The 26,266-nt window shown below is 41.0% G+C and overlaps 1 protein-coding gene across 13 annotated transcripts in view; it reads left to right on the top strand.

Annotated features, from left to right (window-relative positions):
- eml1 (EMAP like 1) overlaps positions 1 to 24,021 on the top strand; it is a 52,260-nt gene extending 28,239 nt beyond the window's left edge. For 10 of the 13 annotated variants that reach the window (XM_061842841.1, XM_061842844.1, XM_061842836.1 and 7 more), the window contains 21 exons: positions 2,617 to 2,755; positions 5,654 to 5,782; positions 5,910 to 5,938; positions 7,614 to 7,640; positions 10,581 to 10,710; positions 12,290 to 12,439; positions 13,149 to 13,218; positions 13,328 to 13,435; positions 13,534 to 13,629; positions 14,333 to 14,467; positions 15,066 to 15,165; positions 15,482 to 15,633; positions 17,091 to 17,216; positions 17,304 to 17,435; positions 17,612 to 17,679; positions 17,762 to 17,850; positions 18,040 to 18,137; positions 18,224 to 18,311; positions 18,862 to 18,957; positions 19,038 to 19,168; positions 19,954 to 24,021. In XM_061842841.1, coding sequence (XP_061698825.1) covers positions 2,617 to 2,755; positions 5,654 to 5,782; positions 5,910 to 5,938; positions 7,614 to 7,640; positions 10,581 to 10,710; positions 12,290 to 12,439; positions 13,149 to 13,218; positions 13,328 to 13,435; positions 13,534 to 13,629; positions 14,333 to 14,467; positions 15,066 to 15,165; positions 15,482 to 15,633; positions 17,091 to 17,216; positions 17,304 to 17,435; positions 17,612 to 17,679; positions 17,762 to 17,850; positions 18,040 to 18,137; positions 18,224 to 18,311; positions 18,862 to 18,957; positions 19,038 to 19,168; positions 19,954 to 20,079 — 2,219 coding nt within the window. In that variant the 3' untranslated portion in view covers positions 20,080 to 24,021. Of the gene's footprint in view, positions 1 to 2,616; positions 2,756 to 5,653; positions 5,783 to 5,861; positions 5,939 to 7,613; positions 7,641 to 10,580; positions 10,711 to 12,289; positions 12,440 to 13,148; positions 13,219 to 13,327; positions 13,436 to 13,533; positions 13,630 to 14,332; positions 14,468 to 15,065; positions 15,166 to 15,481; positions 15,634 to 17,090; positions 17,217 to 17,303; positions 17,436 to 17,611; positions 17,680 to 17,761; positions 17,851 to 18,039; positions 18,138 to 18,223; positions 18,312 to 18,861; positions 18,958 to 19,037; positions 19,169 to 19,953 lie in introns of those variants that run through there. The other 3 variants (XM_061842839.1, XM_061842846.1, XM_061842847.1) reach the window with 3 other exon arrangements.
- The last annotated feature ends 2,245 nt before the right edge of the window (positions 24,022 to 26,266 follow it).

The raw sequence follows: 26,266 nt of genomic DNA, 5'->3' as shown, positions 1-26,266 counted from the left end.
TCCTGAGTGTCGGATACCTGTGAAAGGTTACGGTTAGCCCTCTGTAATTATCTCAGTTGGTAGATACAATATGACATCACAAATACACATTAACGTTCACATTTCACAAATATCAATGACTGAAACATGACTATGCTTAATTTACCACCTGTTAGGGTTAGTCACACATCACAGATAAGAAAAAGAAAAAGGTGCATGGTGATAACTTGCTCCATTTGGATTTCTGACATATTTTGTTCTAGAACAGGGGTGCTCAATGCGTCGACTGGTCGATTGAGAACCAGCCTTGGTCGATCGCAGGACGACGTGCCAAAAAAAAAAAAAAAAAAAAAAACGTCAGCCAATGTTCCCTCTAAACTGCGCGCGCGTGTGCCACTGATGCAGTCGCTTCACAGATATTCTGCGTTGCGCACAAAAAAAATTCCAATGCAAATTGAAAGTATAACATACAGCTATTCAGTTTGTGGCATTGTGCAATGTGAGTCAATGAGTCAGGGATGACTGGTTGTTACACCCATTGGCACAATTCAGTTACGTACTGTAAAAAATGAAAAGAAGAGGCCACTGGTTTCTTTTAGGCAGCACACGGAACTTTCTCTAACAACGACCACTGCTTACGTTCTTTTTCCCAGTTTACCTTACACCTGCCCCCCAACCCCCCTCAAAGACGTACACTCATCATTACAAATGTTACAGTACTCCCACAGCCCATCAATGAGTTTTATTAATGACAGCGTCCACCACCGCTGCTTTAGTTCGCAACACAGCCTGGGCAACGTAGAGCAAAGATGAGCTAGACATGCTGCTTATGTTTACTTTCGATATTAATGGAGAAAGTTAAAGAAGAAATGCTGTTGTTTTAAGATGCAATGACTGTTGGAGTATGTGAATAATCGAAGAAAAAGTGGTTAAACTGGACGAGATTTTCTCTTTTCGAGTGGGATATGTCTGGTCTGAAGCCAAAGTAGAAAGCGCAGGATGAGATGGTGAGGAATTTTAAAATTCCACCTGAGCTCAGACATTACAGTGCACAAAAAGCTAATTCTGTATTTTAAATACACATATATATTTATATATATATTATAATACATATCATTGGGAGCATCAACCCCCCCCAATCCCCAGTAGAGTAGGGTAAAAAAGTCTAGAAGATGACGGGCAGAATATCCATTTTAGATTTTTTATGGAAGATGACTCAGAGCTTTTTTCTTTTTTTAGCTGCAGCAGATGGACGCAACACAGGGATCTACCTGAAACACAAAAACACACTTGCTTTCTTTAACGTGATACAAGCTTACAACTCCCTCTTTACCACCACTGAACAATTTCTGCAGGGAAGAAGATAACTATAGGAGTGCTAAGTGTCTGCCCCATGAAACTATTAAATATTTATCACTGCAGAAAAAGCTGTTCTTTAAATTCTGGTCTGGACTTTTGTGCGTTTGTGTATGCATGCACATTTTGTTTTTGTTGCCACCTACAAATTGAAGGACACACTTTATGTTTAATGTTCATCAGCCACCTTGTTGCACTTGCTTGGCAAAGAACCATGGTCTGAAATGTGGTCTTTGGTCTTTGTTTTTTTTTTTTTTGTGTGTTGGTCTTTTTTTTTTCCCAGTAATGATCTCATTAGGTCAGCTTTTTAAAAATGACCTTGACCTGCCTTTCAACATTGTGATTGTCTAATAGTGCTTTTGCTTGGGAGCTGTGATAAAACCGCGTGCAGCCATTGGGAGAAAGTGAATATTTTGCAGTGCACTCGTAAAAGTCCGGACTTGAATACAATGTAAATAATGTGGCAAAGCTGTTCATGCTTGAAAACACTGCAGTGTTCCTGAGTACAAACAATCCTTCAAGGAAGAGTAGGCCAAAACATCCCCACAAAGATGTATAAGATTCTTTGCCAGTTATTAGAAACGCTTGATTTCAGTTTTTCCTGCAGAAAATTGCCCCAACAGTTGTCACTGTATGTTTTCCGGTGGCAGTTAGTTTTTCCCTCTGGCCAGGTACCTTTGAGATCCCCCTCAACCCCCGACTAAGTAAAATAAATCAATAAAATCATTTAAAAATTGCATTTTATATTCAATTGGGTTATCTTTGGCTGAAATTTACATTTGTTGGACAATCTTAAATGATAAAGTGGACAAACGATGCAAAAACAAAAACATATCTGTGTATCCTCACTTATTCAAGATTGTTTGGGGTTAGAACGTTTCTACATTGATATACTTTATTTTTTTCAATGCAATTCTAATGGTATTTGTGTATTTTTGCTCTCCGTACAGCTTTCGTAGTTTTCACATAAATGTCACTCTTCCCACTAAACTGACTATTCTCCTTTATTTAAGCATGTTTCTTCCTATAAATGTACTAATTGTCTCTGGTTGGTTTATTTATATCTTACCTGGCCATAAAGTGGTACCTTTATACATTATACTCAAAGGTCTTACTCTTACTTTTTCCATCTCTGTTGTTGAGACTCATTGCATTAGAAGACAAAGAAAGGGAGCATTTAGCCCACTTCTTTGTCATAAACACAATCTCAGTTAATAATTAATCTTATGATTAAAAAAAAAAAATGTGTGTAATGTTCTTTTAATGTTATTTGTTTGCCAGCGCGGCCTATGATAGCCACCTTGCCATTAAGACCCTCAGTCAACAACGGGACTATACTACCAAAGAAAGGCAGTGGCACGCTCCCCTCTCCGTCTGGATCTGGATCCAGGAAGGACACCAGCGCAGCGTCCAGCAGGAGGTGAGCAAATGAAAAAGGATATCAATCAAACGTACTCAGTAATGGTTATGGTGAATTGGACTGGCTGCGTAGGGGCCCCTTTACCAGGTCAAAGGGTCGTGTTTTACTTGTCTCCTCATGTCTTGATAATTCCTACCATCAATCCTCACCTCTCGCTTTGTCAGTCGAAGCCACTGACATTTTACAGGGCTCATAAACCTAAAGAATGTGTTTCTGTGCAAAGACAGTGTGTGCGTGCGTGTGTGTGTGTGTGTGTGCATGTTCATTCATGCATAATTGTGGCGCAAATGTTATCAGGGCAACAATAATTGTCTCCCATCCCTGGATGTCATTTCCATAATAAAATGAACTTTAGCACAGAGCTGTGACCAGTCCAAATAGATCAAAACCTTTTGCTATTTTTCCCCGTTTGTACTTTTATCTCATGAACTAAGTCAACTAGAAAGCCTTTCAATGCAGCTGTTTTTGTCCCTCAAAATGGTCACAAATTTGTGGGTATTTCACTTTTTTTTTTTTTTTTTGTTAATTTTACTTCTTTGACACAGAATTTGCTCATAATTGCGTTTCCTTAAAGATAAGGTTAAATATGTGGTACACCGAGTATGCATGTAAAGGAAATAGATACACGCTTAATTTTTACACACTAAAACTTAAAATTTGGAGTTCTACTGAAGATTTCTGGACAAAAATGGCTCAATACAGATTTTAAGCATGGAATCATCATCGTGTGGCATCAATACTAAACTTTGTTTCAGAAGCAGATGCATGTTTTTATTTTTCTTTATTTTCTTTTGTTGGTATATATTTTTTTTCAGTCTTCAAGGCGTGCAATCTTGTTTCCTTTATAATAAGATGTGCAGTTTGTCTCCTCTGTCTTTGTCAGCCAGAATTCTTTCTCCACGGCTCAGGTGAGCATGCCACCGTGTTATTGCTCACACCCTAAGCTAACCACTATCCTAACATCGATTTCCATTCATGGCAATTTTAAGACTTCATTTTTCATTCACAAGTTCCACGCACTGGGAATATTCTCATGTAATCCGTGTCATAAATGTTCAGTAATTGAAATGAATAAACAACACAATATCAACGGTATCCTATATCTTGTGATCCGATTGGTGTGGCACCTCCCTTGCTAATGTAGCGGACAACAGGTTCCCTCCATCTTTTTAGTTCTGTTCAATAGAAAATAAATCAGGACTAAAAGGATTGACCATTTTTGAATATGAATAGGGTGGATTAGGTGATGACAGGGCCAATTGGCCAGTGGACTGCTGATGGAGCCTTTTTATTGTACTGAACAAGCCGGCTGTCGAGCGGCTCAATTGATCAGGTTTAGCTGGTGCAAGACCATCCACTGGGGGGTCAAAAAGCCAACTTTTCAACCTCTGCTATTATGCCTTTCATACCATTTATCTTGTACTATGAAAGAGAATATACATGAGAATACTCTGTCAATCTATTAAATGTATATGTTTGAGGGTAGGAAAGCAACCTGCAATACAATGGTGTGGCCCGTAAACTTCATACTTGATCGCAAATTGATTTTGACACATCTAACTACAAGTCATGAAAACCAAGATAATAAAAAATGTAACTTTGTGATTCCATATAATGAATAAAAAGTATATCATGCATTTCATTGGATACCTTCCAATGAAATATACCACTTTCTAGAACACAGGTGTCCAACATGAGCCACGAGGGCCAGATCTGGCCCACCACATCATTTTATGAGGCCCGCGAAAGGTAATCATTTGCGTTGATGATCCATCCATTTTCTTGGGCCCTTATCCTCACAAAGGTCATAGGGAGTGCTGGAGGCTATCCTAGCTGTCAACGGCCAGGAGGCGGGGTACACCCTGAACTGGTTGCCAGGCAATCACAGGGCACTTCGAGACAGACACTAGTTGTTCTCACAATCACACCTCGGAGCAATTTAGAGTGTCCAATTAATGTTGCATGTTTTGGCGATGTGGGAAGAAACCGCAGTGGTCCGAGGAAACCGACGCAGGCACGGGGAGAATACAAAAACTCCACACAGGCGGGTCTGGGGTTGAACCTGGGACCTCAGAACTGTGAGGCCAACGCTTTCCAGCTGCGGCACCATGCCGCCCTGCATTGATAATTTAAAAGCACACATTTTTTCTTCAATGTCGCTTGTAACACAAGACATTTTGGTTCTAAAATACAACTGACAGGTCACATGACGTAATTCTTCATCACACCATCACTTAATTCTTTACTTTGAACTGCAATAAAAAAGTAAGAATTATTATTTTTTTTTTTAAGTGTTTTATTAGCTTGAGAATTCCCACTATTGGAACTATTGGCGTCAAGATCAAACTACTTTAATAAGTGTTTCACAGTTTCAATGTCCAGGTCTGTGTGTACTTACACCTGGCTGGGTTCATCTTTGAGACAAGCCTATGTTACAGGCAGGATCAACAAGGTAGCCTCCAGGGGCCGGTGTTGTAGTATCTGAGCGTTTTTATGAGTACGACTATTCTGTATCTGTGTAGCCCTAGCGCTTATCCTTATTAGGCTCACAAATGAGCTGGAGCCAATCCAATATGACTTTGGGTAAGAGGCGGGGTACACCCAAGACTGGTCGCCAGCCAACCGCAGGGGTGAGCAATAAGTATGATAAAATAGCTTAATAAGACCTCTCATTGAAACTGATATTGTTCTGGAATTTGATGGAAAATATGACTAAATATTTTTGATGGCTCTCCTTTAATTTAATGTAAATAATATTAACATAAACTTGCTCAAGCCATAATACCATCTCAAAGCTAGAAAACTGAGCTTGAAAGTGCTTGAATTTGATTCAGTGTATAATTACAGGATACAAATCTAACACCCCTCCTCACTGTCCATCTGTCATCGTCCCCCCAGCACGGTGAGGAGAGCCAACTCCAATGAGCACGTGGGGTCTCTCACGCGGAAAGACTCGGGCGACTCCAAAGGCAACCGAACTCGCGCTGGGTCCACAGGTAGCAATTCCAGTGGCAAAAGAAGTGACAGGTAAGAAACGTCTTTGGCAAATGAGCGAGCGCTCTTTACTGTGACCTTCATCCAAATCAACAAGATGTCTATGCTGAAGGTGTGCAGGGACCGACGCTGATTGACAGTTTGCTCGTTTACTTTGCAGCAAGCAGAGGGACCCAGTGTTCAATGCAGGTAAGAGCTGTAATTTTGTGCCTTTTTTTTTTTTTAACAGTACTATGGCATCATTTGATAATGCTATTATACACATTCTGTCCTGTAGATTTCTTCTCGCAATCATTCATGGTTCCATTCTCATCATTCATGTTGTCCTTTTGGTGCACCTTTTCTACATTGTTTAGTTACACATTGTTATAGAAACATTTGCCGAGGTTTTACATTGGAAAATACTCGCTGTAGTTTTGCATTGCTATTCTGAAATGGAGGGGGGGGGCACAGGGTGAGCATTTTGTTTATTGTTTTTGCCTTTAAACAACAGAACAAACCACAGACGAAAGTCCACAAATGGAACTGAATATGAATTAAGAAGCGTATTGATCAACATCTTTCAACTCCAGTGTAGTATTGATCTTTGTGTAAATTGAACTGCAGCACCGAACAAAGCACGTAAAGTTGGGCAAATCTTCGTCTCCAAGGGCCTCGTTTGACATTTAAAGGGGACATTCGAGCCAGTCATCTGTAGATGGTGAACTTAAATGTTTAAATATGTAGGTAAAATAGTTGGCTTTTAATTTAAAAAAGTATCATAGTTCTCTAAATTATTTACATTAAATCATCATCATTGTAGTAATTTGTTCAGTTTAAATATTTAAAGTAGATAAACATTATTTATGCTGCAAAATCTTACCCAATGAATTTATTTCTCATGAAAAGATGCAACTGTACCTAAGAGTTTTTACTTTTTTTCAAAATCTAAATTTTTCACTGATTTTTGACCACAATTTCATGCTTTAAATGAAAACAGTCTGTCAATGGAAATAGTATGAAGCGACTTTTATATTATATCTTAAAACTGTCCATCGAGAAGGAAAAACTGCCTTAAACTAAATACAGTAAAATGTTTTCACAAGAAATACGATAAATTCACGAGGTAGAAGTTTGCATTTTTGTATTTTAATGAATGAATTAATCTTCTGTATACTGTAAATAAATCCATATATTTTAATTAACCATTTTTAGGGGGAAAAACAGATAAATGAATGCAACAAATATTATAGGACGCTCGTAAATTTGGCAATGTTGGGGAGACATTTTATAATGAAACTAAAATGTTGTATAACCCTGAACTTTTGCCCCTCATGTCGTTGTTAGACAACGCCACGTTTTACAAAAGGCATAATAGCACTAAAAAATTTGGGATCAAATTAAGCTAACCTGTAAAGGTTTAACAAAATTTAGCGTGATCCTGAAATATTGCCCATTATAATAATAAAATAATATTTTAATGTTACGTGTTCATTTGTAAGAATTTGTCTTAAAAATAAAAGCAATCAATATTTGAGTGAAGCTCATTTCGGGACACTTTATGAAGCATTCCAGTGTAATACACGGCTATAGCCAAAACTGAGATGCTGCACTAAAAAGTATATCACTACTACATTTATAATTACAGTATAAGCAAAACATTTAACTGACTTGGGTACATTCAGGGGCCACAGTTTATTCAAATTGTGCTAATTAGTCCAAGTGTGGATTAACTGACTGAGTGGGAGCCACCGCACAGCATACAAGTTGTGTTGGTAGACACGAGAGTCAGAACATGCGTTCACACCTTGTGACAGACCAGGAAGTGAGGAAGCCATGACACCCCTCACCTGGTACTTGTGTCTCTCTCTGTGACCTTTACAAGGGATGCGACGTGTGACACACTGCAAAGGTATGCTCCTCCCCCCCTAACGGGCCCCCAGACACCCCTCACCTTCCCCCTCACGTTCCCTTGGGACTTCACAGCTCTCTGGACTCTGCTGATTACTTCATTCAGGCAAAATGCCGTACTAAGAGTCTAAAGATTCTCTGTGATCAGAGAGCTGTCGAGACGGGAGCAGGAGTGGTTTACTAAACCGTGACTGTGTTAGCTTTATTGTTTTTAGAGCATATTAACAAATGCACAAGCAGAGACCCTATCTAACCTGCGCTCACAGTCTCCCCCCATGACCACAATCACTTGAAGGCCTCGCTTCTGTTCCACTCGAGACGATGCTGGAGTGTTTGTCTGCCTTGTGTTCACTCTGTCGCCATAGTAACCACACAGCTTTCTCACACACACACACACTCACACACACTTGGGCACTTTTGTGTGGATTTGAGATCTGTGATCACGGCTCGGCTCAAAGCTTGTAGATGGGCCACTGCTCCAGTTACTGCACAATAAATATTTGCATTACAAACGAGCTGCTCTTGCTTGCTTGTGCTTTTTCTATTTTATTTTTTTGTCCAAAGTCCCCGTCAATTAAGGATTTACTTACCAAATATGTCAAATACATTTAAAAGATATCTGTATTAATTACTACATGTTACGGCATTATTTGTGGAACATGTAGTAATTTTGTTTCAAGCTTTTAACAACTCTCAGAATGATGAAATGTGTCTGTGGTTATAAAATTATTTTTTTCCCACCTAACCCAAGGGTTTCCAACCTGGGCTCGAAGGTTTCCAAAACAGGGCCACCAAAGCAAAGCATACCAAATTTATTTATGTCACGAATTTCATCCACAAGGTAATGAAATGTGATTTGTATGATCAAAAGCATTTTAAAAATAAAGAGCCGTTTAAAAAACATATGTACATGAGAACAAATTAAACTAAAAACAATGCACAGTGCAGGAAAGATCATTTGAAGGTGGAAGTGTTCTGAAAAGGATGAGGAAAAATGAAATGGCAGTCGGGAGCGTCTGGGTTTGAATCTTGGCTCAGGCGTTGCTTTGTGGAGTTTTCATGGTTTTAGGGTATTTTGGCTTCCTACCACATTCCAAAGACATGCATATTAGCTTCACTGAAGATTCTAATTTGTCCGTAGGTGTGAATTTGAGTGTGACTGTTTGTTTGTCTAATGTGGCTTGTGATTGGCTGGCGCCGTGTCCAACGTGGGGCCCGCCTCTCCCCAAAATGAAATGGGATTGGCTCCGGCTCTTCATTGACCCGAATGAGGATAATTGCAAAGGATGTGGAGATACCAAGTACTCGTACTGTAAAAAATGCTCCGATACTACGACACCAATATCACTTTACCACGCCCTGGAGGCATGGTCAGCTGGTATTTTCTCTCGCTCACCTGTCATTCTAATAATAAATGTATGTATGTGTGTGTGTGTGTGTAATTTAATAATTCTGAAACAAATGTTTCTACGGTGTTCAAATTCATTCTGATTTATTTGAGTGGATACTTTTTGGTTCACCACACAAACTAGTGAACAACTCTCAAAAGATTTGTTTCTATGACTGCAAAATGTATGGACACCATGATGGGGGGGGGTCGACATAAAATAGCAAAACCTGTCCCATTAGTGATCCGTTGGCCAACACAGTTACCCCTCTGAGACTTACAGCGAGGCCTCAAACCTCAGGTTGGAAACCATAACGCTTCCCCAGTGAAAATTTGACTGATTTATTAAAAACGTTACGTTGGTACAAGACCTCCCGTTGTCGAATGACAGTAATCAAGATGGTTTATAATCACAGTCCACCCCCTCGACTTGTTTTTTTGTGTTATCATGTTGCTTTGATTAGCCCCATGATGGCAGGAGCTGTCTAACGTATTTCACTGACCTCCTCCAAACCCTTCCCTGACACCCTCTTGATCCCTGTTCCACACCCCCCTCACCATGACCCCCACGGCCCATCCACACTAGTCACAGTCCAGATTTACCTCAGCCGCTCGGCGGCACCGACGGGGACCAGTACCGGCGCGACAGCTTCGGCCGTAACGACGCGTTCGGCTACGAGCCCCTGCCAATTCCCAAACAGCATCAAGGCCAGCGTGGCCAGAAAGAGAGCTGCTGCCAGGGTGCCACCAGTCACAAAGACTCCAAGTGTTAGTTTCCAGTTGAGGAGGACTGGAAGTCAGTCGACACACTATGGCCTCGACACGCCAAGTTACCGCAGCCCTGTGAAATCCCCCAGCCAGTACTTCCAGATTTGTTATTAACCACACGCCCCTGGAGTAATCGGAGTACGGCCCCAATTTCGGTGACATTATTCTACTCAACTGTAGCAGTATAATATTGATTTATACCAATTACACTACCAACAACTGCAGACTGACATCAACGGTCCTCTTAAATCAAGGAAAGTTGACTTCTTTTCAAACAAACTAAAATATTCTCATCATTAATGTTTCAATTGGTCTGTTTTGACTGCATGGATAACTTTTTCAGTTTTAGCAGTTTTTCCATAACATTTCATTCTGCTTTTGTCTGCATTTTTATGTTGGGTAACCTCTGCTGTGAGCCAAATACAGTATGTCTGCATAATAACATTTTTTTCTTTTAATTTTTTTTTCCCTGTTGTTGCAAGAATGTTTGATGAAGTTGGTTTAAACGCTAATAAAGTTGATTTAAAAGCTAATAAAGTTGATTTAAAAGCTCATTTGTTTGTGTTTTGCAGCTTATATCATTTGTGTTTTGCAACATTTAGAATTGTAATAGTAGACTGTACACAAATAAATCACAATGTATTCCACACCATCAACCCTGTTCATACATCACTGCAACAAAACCATCCAGTCGGATAAAAACCATCCATCGTTAACAAAAATGATCTAATCTCACCAGTCGGTTATCGCATTCATCAAACTGATCCTCTTTGTTTCTTTTTCCAGAGGAAGGGTATGTGAAAATGTATTTGAAGGGCCGTCCAATCACCATGTTCATGCCCAAAGACCAAGTGGACGGCTACTGTCTGGAGGCCAGAGCCGACCTTCCGGCCAACAAGCTCAAACTGGACTGGGTGTATCCTTTTTTTTTTTTTTTTCCCCCCTTTTTTCCCCTCCTGACTTTTGTCCACGATGAGGTTTTACCAAAAATTATGTAGACTCACAAAGCTGGGCAAATACAGCATAATTTTCTTCTTGTGCTGTTTTTTTGGAGGATCATTTTTAATTGGATAAAAGTGCTGTGGAATTTATCCCTAAGGGAAAAACAGATAATGAGCTGTGAATGCAATTTCTTCAATGTGTTGCAGAAAAAAAATAATATATACTGTACTGTATTCTACCACATTTTCTCAAATGATGCATTCCGCTTTGATAGCTGGTCTTGCATTAATTAATCATCCACTTAGAACAATTAAATAAATAGCCCCCTCTGAAGAAAGCAAGGGCTGGTGCCACTAAGCAGATGTTATTACTTTACTGAAACATTTGAGACCACTGTGTACAGTATCTTGCTAGACGTCATTACCAAAATTATTTGCTACCTCCAGGCTGGACAGGATCTGTAAAGCTCCAGTTATGGTAGACATTAAAGGGAAACTGCCCCTAAAAAGGTAAAAAAAAAAAAAAAAAAAAAAAAAAAAAAAGTAAAAGCTGACACATTTCAACTTTGACCTGAAAATAATGATGGATTGAGGGGGAGGGGGGGGGATTGTCCGCTGACAACAAAATACATATTTTTATTGTATTTTAATACTTTAGGGAAAACATTAAATCATCTTCTTTTCCTTTTGGCTTGTCCCTTTAGGGGTTGCCACAGCGTGTCATCTTTTTCCATCCAAGCCTGTCTCGTGCATCTTCTTCTCTAACACCCACTGTCCTCATGTCCTCCCTCACAACATCCATCAACCTTTTCTTTGGCCTTCCTCTCGCTCTTTTGCCTGGCAGCTCCATCCTCAGCAACCTTCTACCAATATACTCACTCTCTCGCCTCTGAACATGTCCAAACCAACGAAGTCTGCTCTCTCTAACCTTGTCTCCAAAACATCCAACTTTGGTTGTCCCGCTAATGAGCTCATTTCTAATCCTATCCAACCTGCTCACTCCGAGCGAGAACCTCAACATCTTCATTTCTGCCACCTCCAGTTCTGCTTCCTGTTGTCTCCAGTTCCACCGTATCTAATCCGTACATCATGGTCAGCCTCACCACTGTCCCCCACCTGTTCCAACCTACTTGGACCCGTTTCTTCACTTCCTTATTGAATAATATAAGAATAAGCGTGATATATTTCCACTATTTCGATAAACTGTATCTAGTATAACAGGACTTAATTTGAGGAGTTTCCAGTGCAAGTTTGCAAGTTTGTCTCACAGTCAGGAAATCAGGGTTCAAATGTTCACAAAGGCATCTGTGAGTGGAATTTGTTTGTTCTTTCTGCGCTTTTGTAATTTTTTTTTTTCTGGGTGTCTGTTTTTTTTTCTGTGGTTTGCAGCTACATCCCAGAATCACCCTTTATACCCTAATCAAACCCACTATATTCTCTTTAGTTTAAAATATGAGTGTCTGCTGTTTGCCTCTTTGTGTTTTAGGATTGACAAGTTTTACCTGTGGAATATCATTTCTCCCGTTTTATTTTCGTGACCTTAATCCTGACCAGCTACGGCTACCGCGGTCGAGACTGCCGTTCAAATCTTTACCTGTTGCCCACCGGGGAAACAGTGTACTTCATCGCCTCCGTGGTTGTCCTGTTCAACGTGGATGAGCAGCTGCAGCGACACTACACTGGACACACGGATGACATTAAATGGTACACGTGATATGGTGTAGCTCTGATTCAACTACTGCTGGAATGGCAAATGTTCTAATTTCACGTATTTGGTTAGAAAATTGTATATTTACTGCAAAAAATTATGTATCACCTGTTTTTGCCGATGATGTGTAGTGAAAGGCTGGACATACAGTATTTGTTTTTCCACTGGATGGCAAAGGGTAAAGCTCCTACTTTACCTTCAGAAAAAAGTTTCTAGGATATGTATAGATAAGAGATGCTACTCTTCGATATCCCTAAATTAACCTTCTGTCCCCCCCCCTTTTTTTTTTGTGACTAGTTCTTAGTGAGAAAAATGTTCCCGAAAGTCTTCTAAATCAACGTTACACCCACCGAAAGCAGCTTGATAATTATCTTTCCATTATCGCTGTTCACTGCTGCAGAATAACCGAATCAAACTGTGTTTGGCCTAATTCGGGTCGATTGTGTTGTGTAATGAATGGCATCATGCTTTTGATATTACATTTCAGGGTTAATCAGAGTTCAGATAAATCCTCCACAGTTTGGATGCATTTGAAGTTGCTCCAACCCACCAGCAGTACCCAAAAGTGATTAGCATCAGTTTCATTTCACGCAACCACATATGGAAATCAAATCTCTCCGTCTCTTTCATCCTCTCGTATATTTATTCAAATGATGAATTGATGCTGAAAAGCGTTTTCACGTCTGTTTTAACATATTCTTGCAGCTTGGCAGTCCACCCTGATAAAATCACCATAGCAACAGGACAGGTAGCCGGCACCTCTTTAGAGGGTAAAGTAAGTGAACGGCGATGTTAATTTTTCACTGTTTGCAGTCATATTTTGTCTCGTGTTTTTATCACAAGATGAAAGTGTTTCTACCATTCTTTGTGTTTTTGTCTCACAGTTGGCTCCGCATATTCGCGTGTGGGACTCCGTCAGCCTCAACACCCTCCATGTTCTGGGAGCAGCTTACTTTGAGCGAGCACTCGTCTGCTTGGCTTTTTCCAAGTCGGTGAGCGAACCTTACGAGGACATTCGACACCTCAAAGATAACGTTTGACATTTTTATTGAAAATGTCATGAGTTACAGGTTTTTTTTTTGTATGTCAGAATGGAGGAAACACACTATGCGTTGTTGACGACTCTAATGACCACGTGTTGTCTGTTTGGGACTGGCAGCGAGAAGACAGACTGGCTGAGGTTAAGGTGGGTGGCACATGTATGCGCGCGAGTGTGCGCGTGCATCTTCCTTTCTCCAAGTATGTTGAACTGCACTGTTATATGATGTCATTATCTGGGTTTTCAGAAGATATTGTACATGGTAGCTGTAACGAATAAAGACCATGAGTGATTTACATGTATTGCGTCTTTTAGTTGGCCTAACATTTTCTTCTGATGGATCTGTCTGTCAACTCATATTCACGTGACTCCTCTCTTTACAGATCTAAATGGAATAGAATAGATTTTGTGCATGGAAATCCCTCGTTTCACATTCCTCTAGCATTTTATATGTGATGACAGATTTTAAGATGCATTGGTGGATTTCTGAGTCCAAACTACAATCACATCACCCTCCTCAGAATATTTCAATGCCCCCAGAGCATGGAGCATTGGTTTGGTAAACCAGGGGTCATGAGTTTGTATCTCACTGGCGCCTCTACTCACCAAGGGGGGTTGCGTCAGGAAGGGCATCCAGTGTAAAAACTGTGTGAGAAAAATATGAGCGTTCATCTGAGATGTCACGCTGTGGTGACCCCTTACGGGACAAGCCGAAAGAAACTTACTTTTACTCCTCAAAATATCTCAATGAACTGGGTATTTGTTAGGTCCAGGGTTCGTACAGGTCTTGCTGTGACTCTCGCGTTAGGTGTCCCACTTAGCCACGCAATCTCATGTCTTTGGTTTTCAGACTTCCAACGACACAGTTTTTGCTGCTGACTTTCACCCGACGGACAGCAACATCATGGTGACCTGTGGCAAGTCGCATCTCCATTTTTGGAGCCTGGAAAAAGGCATGCTGGTCAAGAAGCAAGGACTTTTTGAGGTAAAACCTCACACTACCTCTTCCATTTTCTGTTCTTTGATTATTCTGTTCCTCCAGTTTTCATTGAGCCGAACATGAACATACAAACTCCACACAGGAAGGCCAGAGCTGAGATTGGAACCACCACCTTTGAACTGCGTTAAAGACATGCTAACCTCTACATTCACCATGATATTTGGAAGTAGCCTCTACTCGAATAATAATTTGAATGGTGAACATATAACAATGATCCCAAAACAGTTTATCAGTCAAATAAATTTTATACTGCCCCAACATGCAACACATGTGGCAAAGACTCTTTAAATTCTTCCTCCAACAACCAAATCCAAACCTAGCCCCAGCATTCAAAGCCTGTTACTCATTTGAGACGTATCACTTCAGCAAAGTGCAGCAACAATGTGCTGCTTTCCGATCAAACGAGGCTTCGGGGCCATCTTGTTGGATCTTACGGCATTTCAGAGTAAAAACACGAAAAATGGGAATAAGGGACTTTTTCGGCTCATAGCTGAGGATAGAAAAAATGAATAGCGGACCAACATAACTATGCCAGAGTTTAGTATACTTTAAATCACTCCGTGCTGATCTCTTTCTTTTACAGAAACAGGAGAAGCCCAAGTTCGTTTTATGTGTGACCTTTGCAGAAAATGGAGATACCATTACTGGAGACTCAAGTGGGAACATCTTGGTGTGGGGAAAAGGTATCAAACAGTTTTACATTGATGTGTTTGTGTAAACGATTTCCAGGAAATCCACTCAGGCAATATATGTGTCATTCTAAAGCTGTGAGCTGAAAAGCTGCCCATTTGTTAAAAAAAAAACAAAACAACAGGTTCGTCCCAGGGACGTTATGAAGGAGAGAAGCACCCCTCGCTCTCCTTCCCACATAATTTCTCACTGATCCACTCTATCGAGCCACCTGTCTGACTGTTGGCCGTTTACTAACCCGCATCCAGCGGGCCGACTTTCTCTGGGCCAAAAGCCTCCCGTCTGTCTTACCCTGTCTGTGTCACGCAGGCACTAATCGCATTAGCCACGTCATCCACGGAGCTCACGAGGGCAGCATCTTTGCCCTGTGCATGCTGAGGAACGGCACTCTGTTGTCCGGAGGCAAAGACTGCCGCCTCATCTCTTGGGACAGCGGCTACCAGCAAATCCAAGCAGTGGAGGTGAGAAGTGGACCTCCGCGAAACAGTCATGCTTGTGTCCTCTGAATGTAAACACAGTCATATCAGAAATGTCTCTATAAATCTACATATCCAAAAAAATGCAGAGCAATAAATTGCCCATGTCCATTTTCCAAGCCGTTTATCCTCACAAGGGTCGCAGGAGTCCAGCTAGCTCCAAGCAAAAGGCAGACTACACCCTGAACTGGTCGCCAGATTCCCCCTAATTTACCTTTATCAATAATATAATAATTTGAGACATAAATCAGTCACTCACAAGGGTGTGGTGAGTCATGCCTGGAGATATAAAGTTACGGGTGTGGTCCACCAGTCATGCCCGCAGGTATAAAGTTGCGGGTGTGTGCGGGGTGTAATTGAGTGTACCCCTTTAAGAGCGGAGGGGGGGGGTGTCAGGTAAACTAGGAAGTAGAAGTAGTCTGAGCAGCAGCTCGTTGTTCGAGACTGTGCTTCCGTGTTAAAAAAAAAAAAAAAAGACGTCAGGCTGTGGTTCACGCCGCTGGATCGGTTTTCATGTGTGCTGAGTGCACGCGACAACTGCACAATTGCGGAGTGGCGCAGCTTAGAGGGAACATTGGTTAAGACTACACAAAATAAGCGACGTCTTTCAATAGCTATGTATTTCTACTCAAAACAAATTTTTCGCGCTTGATTTTTCATGCTCGACTGTGCAGATTTGTGAGTGTAATGGTGCATTCGCGGCCATCAAATCACGGTGACTGCATAAATACATCACAAACTATAATTCCAATGGAATTTGATAGTTTCCAATTCATCTGAGATTACCCTTAAAAATACATGGCATATAAATGTTTTAATATTTAGAAAAAAAAGCACCGTATGCGCAGATGTCATGTACACAAACATACGGCGAAGACTTTCAATAATTTCCACTAACAACCCAGGTTAAATGTAGTTATTCTGAGGCTTATAAAGTTTGTCTCTCACTTGCAATGCAGCATTTCAGCATTTGTTGAACCAATGGCTTCACTACTTCCTTAAATAGGAAAGTAGGGACTGATGCCGTTTTGTGGCATCCGTGTGCATTACAACAAAAACACAAAGTTGTTCCTCAGTGATTATCTTGGGATCGGTTCCACATAAAAATTCATAGCTGCAGTCATGAATAGTGAACCGCAAATATGCAGGGGATTACTGAACATGTTTATTCCGCTTCTATACATAAGTATGCATGAGAGTTTTGCTGTTGACTATCTCTTCTTTGGATTAGTAGAGCAATCTGAATGCTGTGATTTTGCTGCTTACGTTGCAAGAAGCAGTCTTCTTGCCTGCAGCAGGTTTAACACTTCATAAATAAATCAGATGATCTCTTCTCTTGCAACTGAGCAAGATAGAACTTTGCAGGGGGAAAAAAATGAATGTGACTGATGATAATCTGAATAAACGGAGCGTGAGGTTGGTTTCAATGCCTTGTGTCGCAGGTGCCTGATTTGTACGGTCCCATCCGGACTGTAGCTGAGGGCAGAGGGGAGACCGTTCTCATCGGAACCACCAAAAACTTTGTTTTGCAAGGCAGCTTGGATGGAGAGTTCGCTCCCATTACTCAGGTTGGTGCCTTTTCCACATATCAGCCTAAGAGAAGGCAGCACAAAATGCCAAATAAATCTCATTTATTTCATTGGTCCTGGTTCTAGGGTCATACTGATGAGTTGTGGGGTCTGGCCACGCATCCCTGTAAGCCCCACTTTCTCACCTGTGGGTATGACAGGCAAGTCTGTCTGTGGGATTCCAATTCACATCAGCTCATCTGGAGTAAAATTATGGAAGTAAGTCGAGTCACCGCTGCCCTCTAGAGTCCATATGTAAAACTATATTTTATAGATCTCAATTTCACGTCCGGTCTGTGCTGGTTTCACAGTTTTGATTTTGCAAGACAATTCTCCACTTTAATTGATTGTTTTAATTTTTTTTACTGATGTTAAAGTTGAAACAATCCTTACAGGACACCGCCCAGTCAGCAGCCTTCCACCCGTCTGGAGCTGTTGTCGCGATCGGAAGCCAGACTGGCAGGTTGGTACGGAAAACCCTTCTTGAAAGAAATATTTGATGGTACACAAAAATCTTTTTCTCTTTTGTGGACTGGGCCCTGCAGGTGGCTGGTATTGGACACCGACTCAAAGGATTTAGTCACAGTGCACACAGATGGGAATGAACAGCTTTCTGTTGTGAGCTTTGGCCCAGGTTTGCACTTTTTCCATGCAGTCGATATTATGCCAACATATTTGCCATTTGTTGTAGTGTGTGTTGTCAATAGGAATCTGTTCTCATGAGTGTTTTTTCCAATTTATATACCATTTTTGCTTTTTTTAATGCAATTCACACCATGTGAGTTACATTTTCACCTTGTTTCCTTTTTGAAAACTGTTTTAGATGGCAACTTCTTGGCCATTGGCTCTCATGACAGCTACATCTACGTCTATGCTGTGGCAGAAAATGGCAGGAAGTACAATAGAGTGGGCAAGTGCTCAGTGAGTGCCTGTTTTGTCATCCCTCTGTTATTACACTGTACTGTAGTGTGAGGATTTTTTTTTTTTTCATTTCAACCTTTTTCCAGGGTCACTCCAGTTTCATCACCCACCTAGACTGGTCAGTAGACTCCCAGTATCTGGTGTCTAACTCAGGAGATTATGAGATACTATACTGTAAGTGCATCCTCACGGAAGTCTCTCCATGTTGACCAAAAGCAAGCAATTTTACTCATGGTCAAATTTTTGGGTGTCGAGGGACCCATTAGAGCGGTGAAAGTTTTCCAATTTAATTCCTTAATATTGACAACCTGTTAAAAAGAAAGGAACTAAACCAAATAAAACTTTAATCACCTCAATATTTATCCTTTATCACGAGCTAGAAATCTTGCACGCATATTTATGGGATGAGAGGTCCCAGTAATATCAGAGCTAATGTCGCGAGGGGCTTTTGATTCGGTATGTCTTCTTTTATTGGTATTGCCATATGTAGGTGTGCACTTTTTTTTTTTTTTAATGATACAATAAAATCATTTACTGCAAATTGTTTTGTGGACCCCAATAGTCTAGAGATTTGCTGGCACTGTTCTAAGAGACCATGCACATGCATTTTAAGAAGATAGAAGAAGATGAAGACACAAAGTGTTCCAAGTATTTCTTCACGTGGTGAAACAAGCACCTGCAGAGAAACAACTGCGTGTGTGTGCGTGTATGTGTGTGTTTGCAGGGATCCCCTCTGTGTGCAAACAGGTGGTCAGCATGGAGACCATTCGAGATATCGAATGGGCCACACACTCGTGCACTCTCGGCTTTCAGGTTTTCGGTGGGTTTCTTCTTCTCTCATTCTCTTCTTCTCTTATCGTCTGAAAGTGCGTTAGTGTTGCTCTATTTCCTTTCTGTCAGGCATGTGGTCTGATGGCTCAGACGGCACCGACATCAATGCTGGCAGCAGGTCCAACGATAAGAGCCTGCTTGCTACCGGCGACGACTTTGGGAAGGTCCACCTCTTCTCCTTCCCCTGTTCTCAGTTCAGGGTAATATTCTGCACTCTATGTTAATGGGTCAGTGGTGGGAAGTAACGAGGCACTACTACTTTGTTACAGCACTGGAAGACCCTGCAAAATGAATTTGGAGATGTGTTTCTAAATACAGTATATGTTTGAAGATAATTGCTGAAAATGTGTGCAAAGATGGAGAGCTACTGCATTGTGGCGATATTGCGTAAAACTTTTTTTTTTCATCTTTTCAGTTTCAGTGATGCACCTGAAAAAGGAAAAATGTTCAACAAAGCAGCATCCATTTTTACAAATAATTGTAGTGTTATTTGATCGTTTTTAGTAGTTTCAGCACATTCGGCGGACAAATCCACAACATCTGAGAGGACAGAGAATGGCCTAATATTTTTTTACACCATTTTGAAGCTCCATTTTATGTACTTCATTTTACAGGGAATATATTTCAAGTTTCTATACGTAACCTCTACGCATTACTTACTCGCTACACAGAAAAAGTTTCAAGATAGTGTTGCGCTAGCGTTAGCACAGCACTACCGTTAAACTCTCTATGTACTGAGGCTTATAACGAGGTGCGCTAACACTAGCGTTGCGCTAATGCTAGTGCCATGTTAACACTAGCACCGCATCACAGCATGAACCACAGGGTTGAAAGCATGTGAAAAGTCTCGGCTTGTAGGCCAGAAATTACAGTATTTTCTTTTCTTGTGTAAATGGTGACTAATCTGAGATCCTGATCGAAAGGTTAACGAGTCATTGGAGAAGTAGCTAATGTTGCAACATCTTGTCTCCGTTCCTAATTTCAGGCTCCCAGCCATGTTTACGGTGGCCACAGCAGCCACGTGACCAACGTGACCTTCCTGTACAACGACAGCTGCCTGGTGTCGACCGGAGGGAAGGACATGAGCGTGATGCAATGGAGGATAGTCTGAATGGCAAGACTCGAAAATGAACTTCGCTCTGCGGCTTGTCACTCCGAGCATGAGCAAAACCCGAGTGCACTACGACGGAACCAAGTGAAATGCCTAAAAATGTGGATCTGAACTGAGGTGAATTAACAAAGGGTTTTCTTTGCGAATCTGCTTTCAGGTCCATGATCGGATGGACTGGTGAGGTGTGACGTGTTGCTTAGTCTTGTTCCCTTTTTTTTTCTCCTTCTTTCAATCACACTACATGTAAAATCGCTCCAATTTACTATCTAGCCCAGTGCATCCCAACCTTAACTGAGCCACGGCACATATTGTACATTTAAAAAAAAAAAATATTACAGCACACCACCAAACAAAAATGTCATGGGTGGCATGGATAGAGGAGCAAAAATACATTATTTGTAGTAAATAATTGTACCAATGAAGTGAAATTTTGATCAGCTCACACTGGCTGGAAATCACTGCTGTAGTCCACTCACATGCGATGAAGAATCCAAATTAAAAAAAAAAAAGAACCAAAGGCTCAAATTTATGAAACAATTTCTGAAATTGTGCAATTTCCTGACAAAGCTTAAAGACTGAAGTGTTTTGGTTTTTTTGACTGATATTAGATGAATCAAGCAAACAATGTATTGGAAGGAAAACTGTGCATGGACATTTTTTTTTATTATTAGTTTATTTTCTATTGTATGAAACCACTCAGGACCCCCCCCCAGGCCAATTACAACCCTTCTCATGACAACAGCACATGAATTACACACGTCCCCTACACAGCTAAATTCCTTTTAAGTATCACGAGGCGCTTTTAATCGTCAGCGGGCCATCGATCAAACAAATGTTATATTACGAGCTTTTGTGGGTAAAATGTCTGTTTGGTTTTTATACCAATTCTTCTGAGGATGTATTTATTTTGAAGATTGCACGGCGGCCTCGATCAAGCGCTGTTCGGGGGGTGGGGGGGGGGTCTTTTGGGTTCCCCTAACTTAAACACATCTCGCTAAATTGCACTTGATTTATATGAATTTCCATACTTTAGATATTGAACTATCTAACGACTACAAACATTAACTGGTGTTGTTTGTGCTTCCAAATGTCCAAAAAGACCCCTTATATCTTGATTTAATATTTTTATTGCCAACTGAACTACTTTTTTCCCCCACTACAAACGGACAAAAGAGGCTTGTCTAATTTGAAATGAAAATGCCGTATTTTCCGGACTATACGTCGGAGTTCAAATCGCACCAGCCATAAAATGGCATAAAGCATATAGCATAAATAACATTCTAGGAAGTTTACCAAAACTATCCGTGTCGCGCCAAATGTCCGATAACTAAAATCCAATGAAATCGTCATCCTCGGTGTCACTTCTAAACAAGTCCGCCAACTCCAGAGGTCAATGACGTGCCCCTTCCTCTTCTACATCGCTTACGTCAGACTCATCGTCGGTTGCGGTTACAACTAGCCTATAGAGCTCGTGCACCTACCTCATAAAATCACATGACTTTTGTTTACGTCCCCATATTGCCGGTCTAGCAAAGCATCCTTCAATGCTAAGTCGGTTGGAGACGACATGAAAATATGTCTTATAGCACAATGGCCAGAGTCTTGTCTGATACCGTTAGGCATTAAGAAGGTGAAAATAAACTCAGGTACGGGGAAAAATTAGATAAACTCGGCATAGAGGATTTTATGCCGAAGTCTATGTTTTCGCCGATAAGAAATTGGACTGTTAATTCGCGTCCGTTTGTCTTGGACAACTGGATATACACATGGATCTGGTGAGTAAGTCGTCGAGATTTAAGTTTGAAAAGCATATAAAAGTCTGGATGCATACGAGTACTTTGTTGCTGGATCTGTTCTCATCAGGAGTAAATCTCGCATAGTGACAGTTTTGATGGCTCGTGAACGGGGAAGCATTCGGCCACATGTTAAGCTTTGCCGGAATCCATCGATCTTTTCAGCTAGTATTCAATGCAAATACCAATATTTAAATAAATGACCCCTGGTTTTACACAAACTCGCATTCATTAACTATGATTTGGGGGGAAAAAAAAGAGGACGGAGTCGTCTCCATGGAACGTACACAGAAGTGATTGCAGCCACACTTAACCTCCGTTAAACCTCTGACATTTTTTTAACACGCATTGTTCTCAAATGAGCCAATTTGGCATTATAAATACTTCTTGGTAATTTGAGATTGAGAAGAATAATTCCTACCTGAAATGAAGTGATCGCTACACAGGCGTGTGTATATTTTGGTTGGGCACCATCCAACATGTTTAATTGCCGAAATCCAACGATCTTTTCTGGTCTTTTCAGCTGGTATTCCATAGAATGATGTCTTTGAATATCTGTCTCATCTGTTGTGACAACCAACAGCACAACAGGTCTCTATTGTGTTTATTCTGCTCCAGTTCCATGCCCCCCATACTGTCGAGCAGCTCTTTTTGACCGGCAATACGGCGCCGTGGAAATTGTGACGTCACGTGCACGAGCTCTATTCCAGCCTTTCTGAATCCCGACAGGATGGTTTGGGTTGTCACGGAAGCCCATATTTGTCGAGCCATCCGGTGACTTCCCGGAAAGTTGCGTGGCGGATTCACCCGGAAGCTGTGCTCGCGCAATGATGCACACACAGTTTGTCCTTGGGAGGTTGCCGTAGTCCACGGGCTTTGAGTCGAACAGCGATCGTGTCGGAACAACTACGTAATTATTGGAATGCATTTGACAAAGGAAAAAATATGAGGAGAACCGAAGTTTTCAACAAGAGTGGACTGCCTTTGTGCGTCTAAATTCACGGATGGGGAGTACACTAAAGCATTCGTCCTCGATGTTGCCAATAAACATTTTGCCAACTTCCCATAAAAAGAAGATAATCAAACGAATAAAAGACATGCCTTTGTTGGCAAGAACCGTTCACAGTCGCACCACGATGACGGCAAATCAGATTGAATTACGTTCACGATAAACGGATAAAAGTCTCAATGCCTGCATGAAGCTTCGTCTAACAACGTATGACAAGTCGCATTCATGGTGAGAAGTACTTTTGTCATCATTGGTTAGCAACATCCTAACAATGTTATTTAAAATAATCTGCAGAATATGATTTTCTCTTCAATGGCATTTTTGTGCAGTCCGTCTCAGTTGTTATATGTCGCAGATACACGGGCCTAGAGCGCCCTCTTACGGTTGTCAGTGTGAAAATAATCGACGATGGATGGATGTAATAATGTGTTCATAATTTCACATATAAATCGCTCTGGAGAATAAGCCGCACAAATGGCCAAACTATGAAAAAAAAACTGCAATTTATAGTCCGAAAAATACGGTAGGTAAAAAAAAAAAGTTTTTTTTTTTTAATAAATCCCTCCTGCAGGGAGAATCCATAACCTGCTTTTTGTTGGGTTCTTCTCTTCTTCAATGAACGGTATCTTTCTATGGTTGATGAGACCGCATCACTGTAACTGGCTGACATGCTCCTCTCGGTCAAGGCAACATATTTCATTAAATTTAGATGTGTTTTTTTTTTATGTAATTCTATAATAGATGAAAAGCTGTATTCAGTCTACTTAGAGAGGGGCTTGACTGAACCTCCCAGGAAGCAGTAATATTTTCTTTCCATCCTGTGATCTGTCAATCATGTGCTGTACTATACAGGTACATTTCGCACTCAAAACATTACTTTGATCTGGATTCAAAAGGATATCTGTTTAAGATGCATGCTGTAAACTGGAATTTATCCTCCCACGATCCACCCGGTCCCACATTTACCGCTAAACAGTTAACATTTGTCTGCCAGATAAAACCAAATAAAACTCGTAGGATTCTGTGTCCAAACTGTACGCCTGTGACTTGTGTTTGTTTAAGACATCACTTAATGTCTCTAATTGTATATAAAATTAATTTTTGCTACTGGCACAGGATTGGGACTGAGCGCCAGGGCAATGGGGGGGGGGGGTCGATACTTAATTGTAATTGCCTGTAAATGCCACAAGTGAGCATTAAAGGACTAGTTTTGTCTCAATCCATCAAGGTGCTGCCTAATGGTTCTAAAGCGATACTATTGTTACTTTGTAATCTTGAATCATGCTTCTGTTTGCTGCTCTTACGCCAGTAAAAATGATGCCTAAGAAGGTGCAGGGATTGGACCTTTCCGACCTGTCAATCCCTCGTACAATAATAGCCAATCAGATAGCCGCATTGTCTTAACCCCTGGCTTGACACGCCCCTCTCGCCGCTTTGTCCCACAAGAAATACTGGTTGTCAGTAGCGTGCGCTTGGAAAAGTTCATGTTACGAAGAAAATGGTTGTCAGATGCGCTTGGGGAATGTGCAATTCTGATGAAAGATATCCTGCTAAGTTACAAGGGGCCAGTTTGATTCATTTTCCAAAGCCTAAAACACAGGTGACGAAGTGTCTACGATGGATTAAGGCTCGCGGAAGAGCGCACGTACAACTAAATGTGGACAATATCAACAAACAAGTCTGTATGTTCGAAGGTAAGTGAGGGAGAAGTATCTTCTCTGAGTTTGAATTATTATCAGTGCTTTATACATTGCAGGAGAACAACTTTCACTTTTGTTAGTGTATCACTGACCTGCTGAATGAAGTGTGTCATGTTTTATGCCACAGAGTTGGTTAGTGATACGTAAATGCGCCATGTCATGCAAGAAAAATGTCTATTTGCCTATTTGTATAACATCGGACTTTCAAAACAGAGCACTGTGTTCCATTACGAGCCAAGTCAAATGAATACGTCCACTCACTTCTGAAGACTACAATGATATTACTCGTGATCTTTCCAAGTAGAAAGTAGTCACACTGCTTTACATGCACAGTACAATTCCACTATTTTATCCTGTTGGATTTCAATTTGAAGTTTGTGATTGACCCATCACAAACTTCATATTGAAACATTTCGCTGTAACTCTGACATTGTGTCTTGCTCCGTCCAAAATCTCAATTCCATGTACACATCCTTGCGTGAAATAGTTGAGACCTCTCTGTAGAACTCCCTTGGACAAGTCTGACGCATTTGGCAAAATCATACCCCAATATTATCTGGAATACGTGATAGAGAATAGACTTCGAACATGTTCTGTTCAATTGCCATTTTTTAAACTTGTGGGACAAGGTCTAAGGGGGCGGAGCTTAAGATCGCCATCGGAAAGGTCCAATTTGGGTGGATGTTTCAGAAAGCTTTCACACTCGCGGCTAATAGAATTTTCATGCATGCTTTCGGACTAACTGGAGAGAAAAAAATATGCAGGTGCAGAGAAAACATTCAAACACCACACAATAAAGACCAGACCTGGATTCGAACCCACTTCATCAGAACTGTGCAAAACACTCGTCCTTCTGCCGCCGATCATTGTGCCTCAAGATGAAATTCAACGCAGACTGCTGCATAAACCTGGAAACCGCTAAAAGATGCAAGGAGAGATGTCAGAATTTAATAAGTGTGCAAAAAATCCTGCACCTCTTGATGTGGGAGAGGATGCCTTGCTCAAGGGTTTTTCAGCATCCCTCAAGCGAAAACGCATCTCACTCACAGCTAGCTGCAATTTTGGCTGCAGTGGGACTTAACCTATGACATTCTTGACCTTACATGAAGTCACCCGTTGGGCTGCCTCGAACGGCGGCCATTCCTGATACATAGGCAAGGTGGACGACATAATGTTTCTAAACGCATTTATTGAAGACGTGACCGACAGCACATCAAGCCCAGAAAGACTATTGGGCTACCGGGCATACACACGTCATGGGACTCAGGACTACGTTACAAAGGCGCAGTATTGTGCCCTTGATCTTTTACTCTTATGTGACAGAAATCACAAAGGAGGAACACTTACCTGTATGCTAACACGGAAAACGAAAGGCGGTGGAATATTTTTTTTTAATATCGAGGTAAACTCCGTTTGTTCCAATTTTTTTCAAAAAGTAAATCCTGAATATTAGTTAATCACAAGTAAAGCGAAATGTTTATTATTTGTTTACAATTTGATGACAATGGCAGAAAAACAAAAGAATAAACAAATCCAGTATTTCACAAAATTCTTGAATCTTTCAAGTGACAAAACTCAAAAGAAAAAACGATCTTAACTGTAATGTTGGCCTTCTGAAAAGAGTATCGATTAAGCTTGTTAGCTTAGCTCAGAGACAGATCAGCAGACCAGGTAGAGACCAGGCA

The sequence above is a fragment of the Syngnathoides biaculeatus genome, chromosome 15 (assembly GCF_019802595.1).
Source record: "Syngnathoides biaculeatus isolate LvHL_M chromosome 15, ASM1980259v1, whole genome shotgun sequence".
Taxonomy (NCBI): domain Eukaryota; kingdom Metazoa; phylum Chordata; class Actinopteri; order Syngnathiformes; family Syngnathidae; genus Syngnathoides; species Syngnathoides biaculeatus.
The sequence above is the reverse complement of the archived record's forward strand: the minus strand, read 5'-3'. Positions and strand labels throughout refer to the sequence as shown.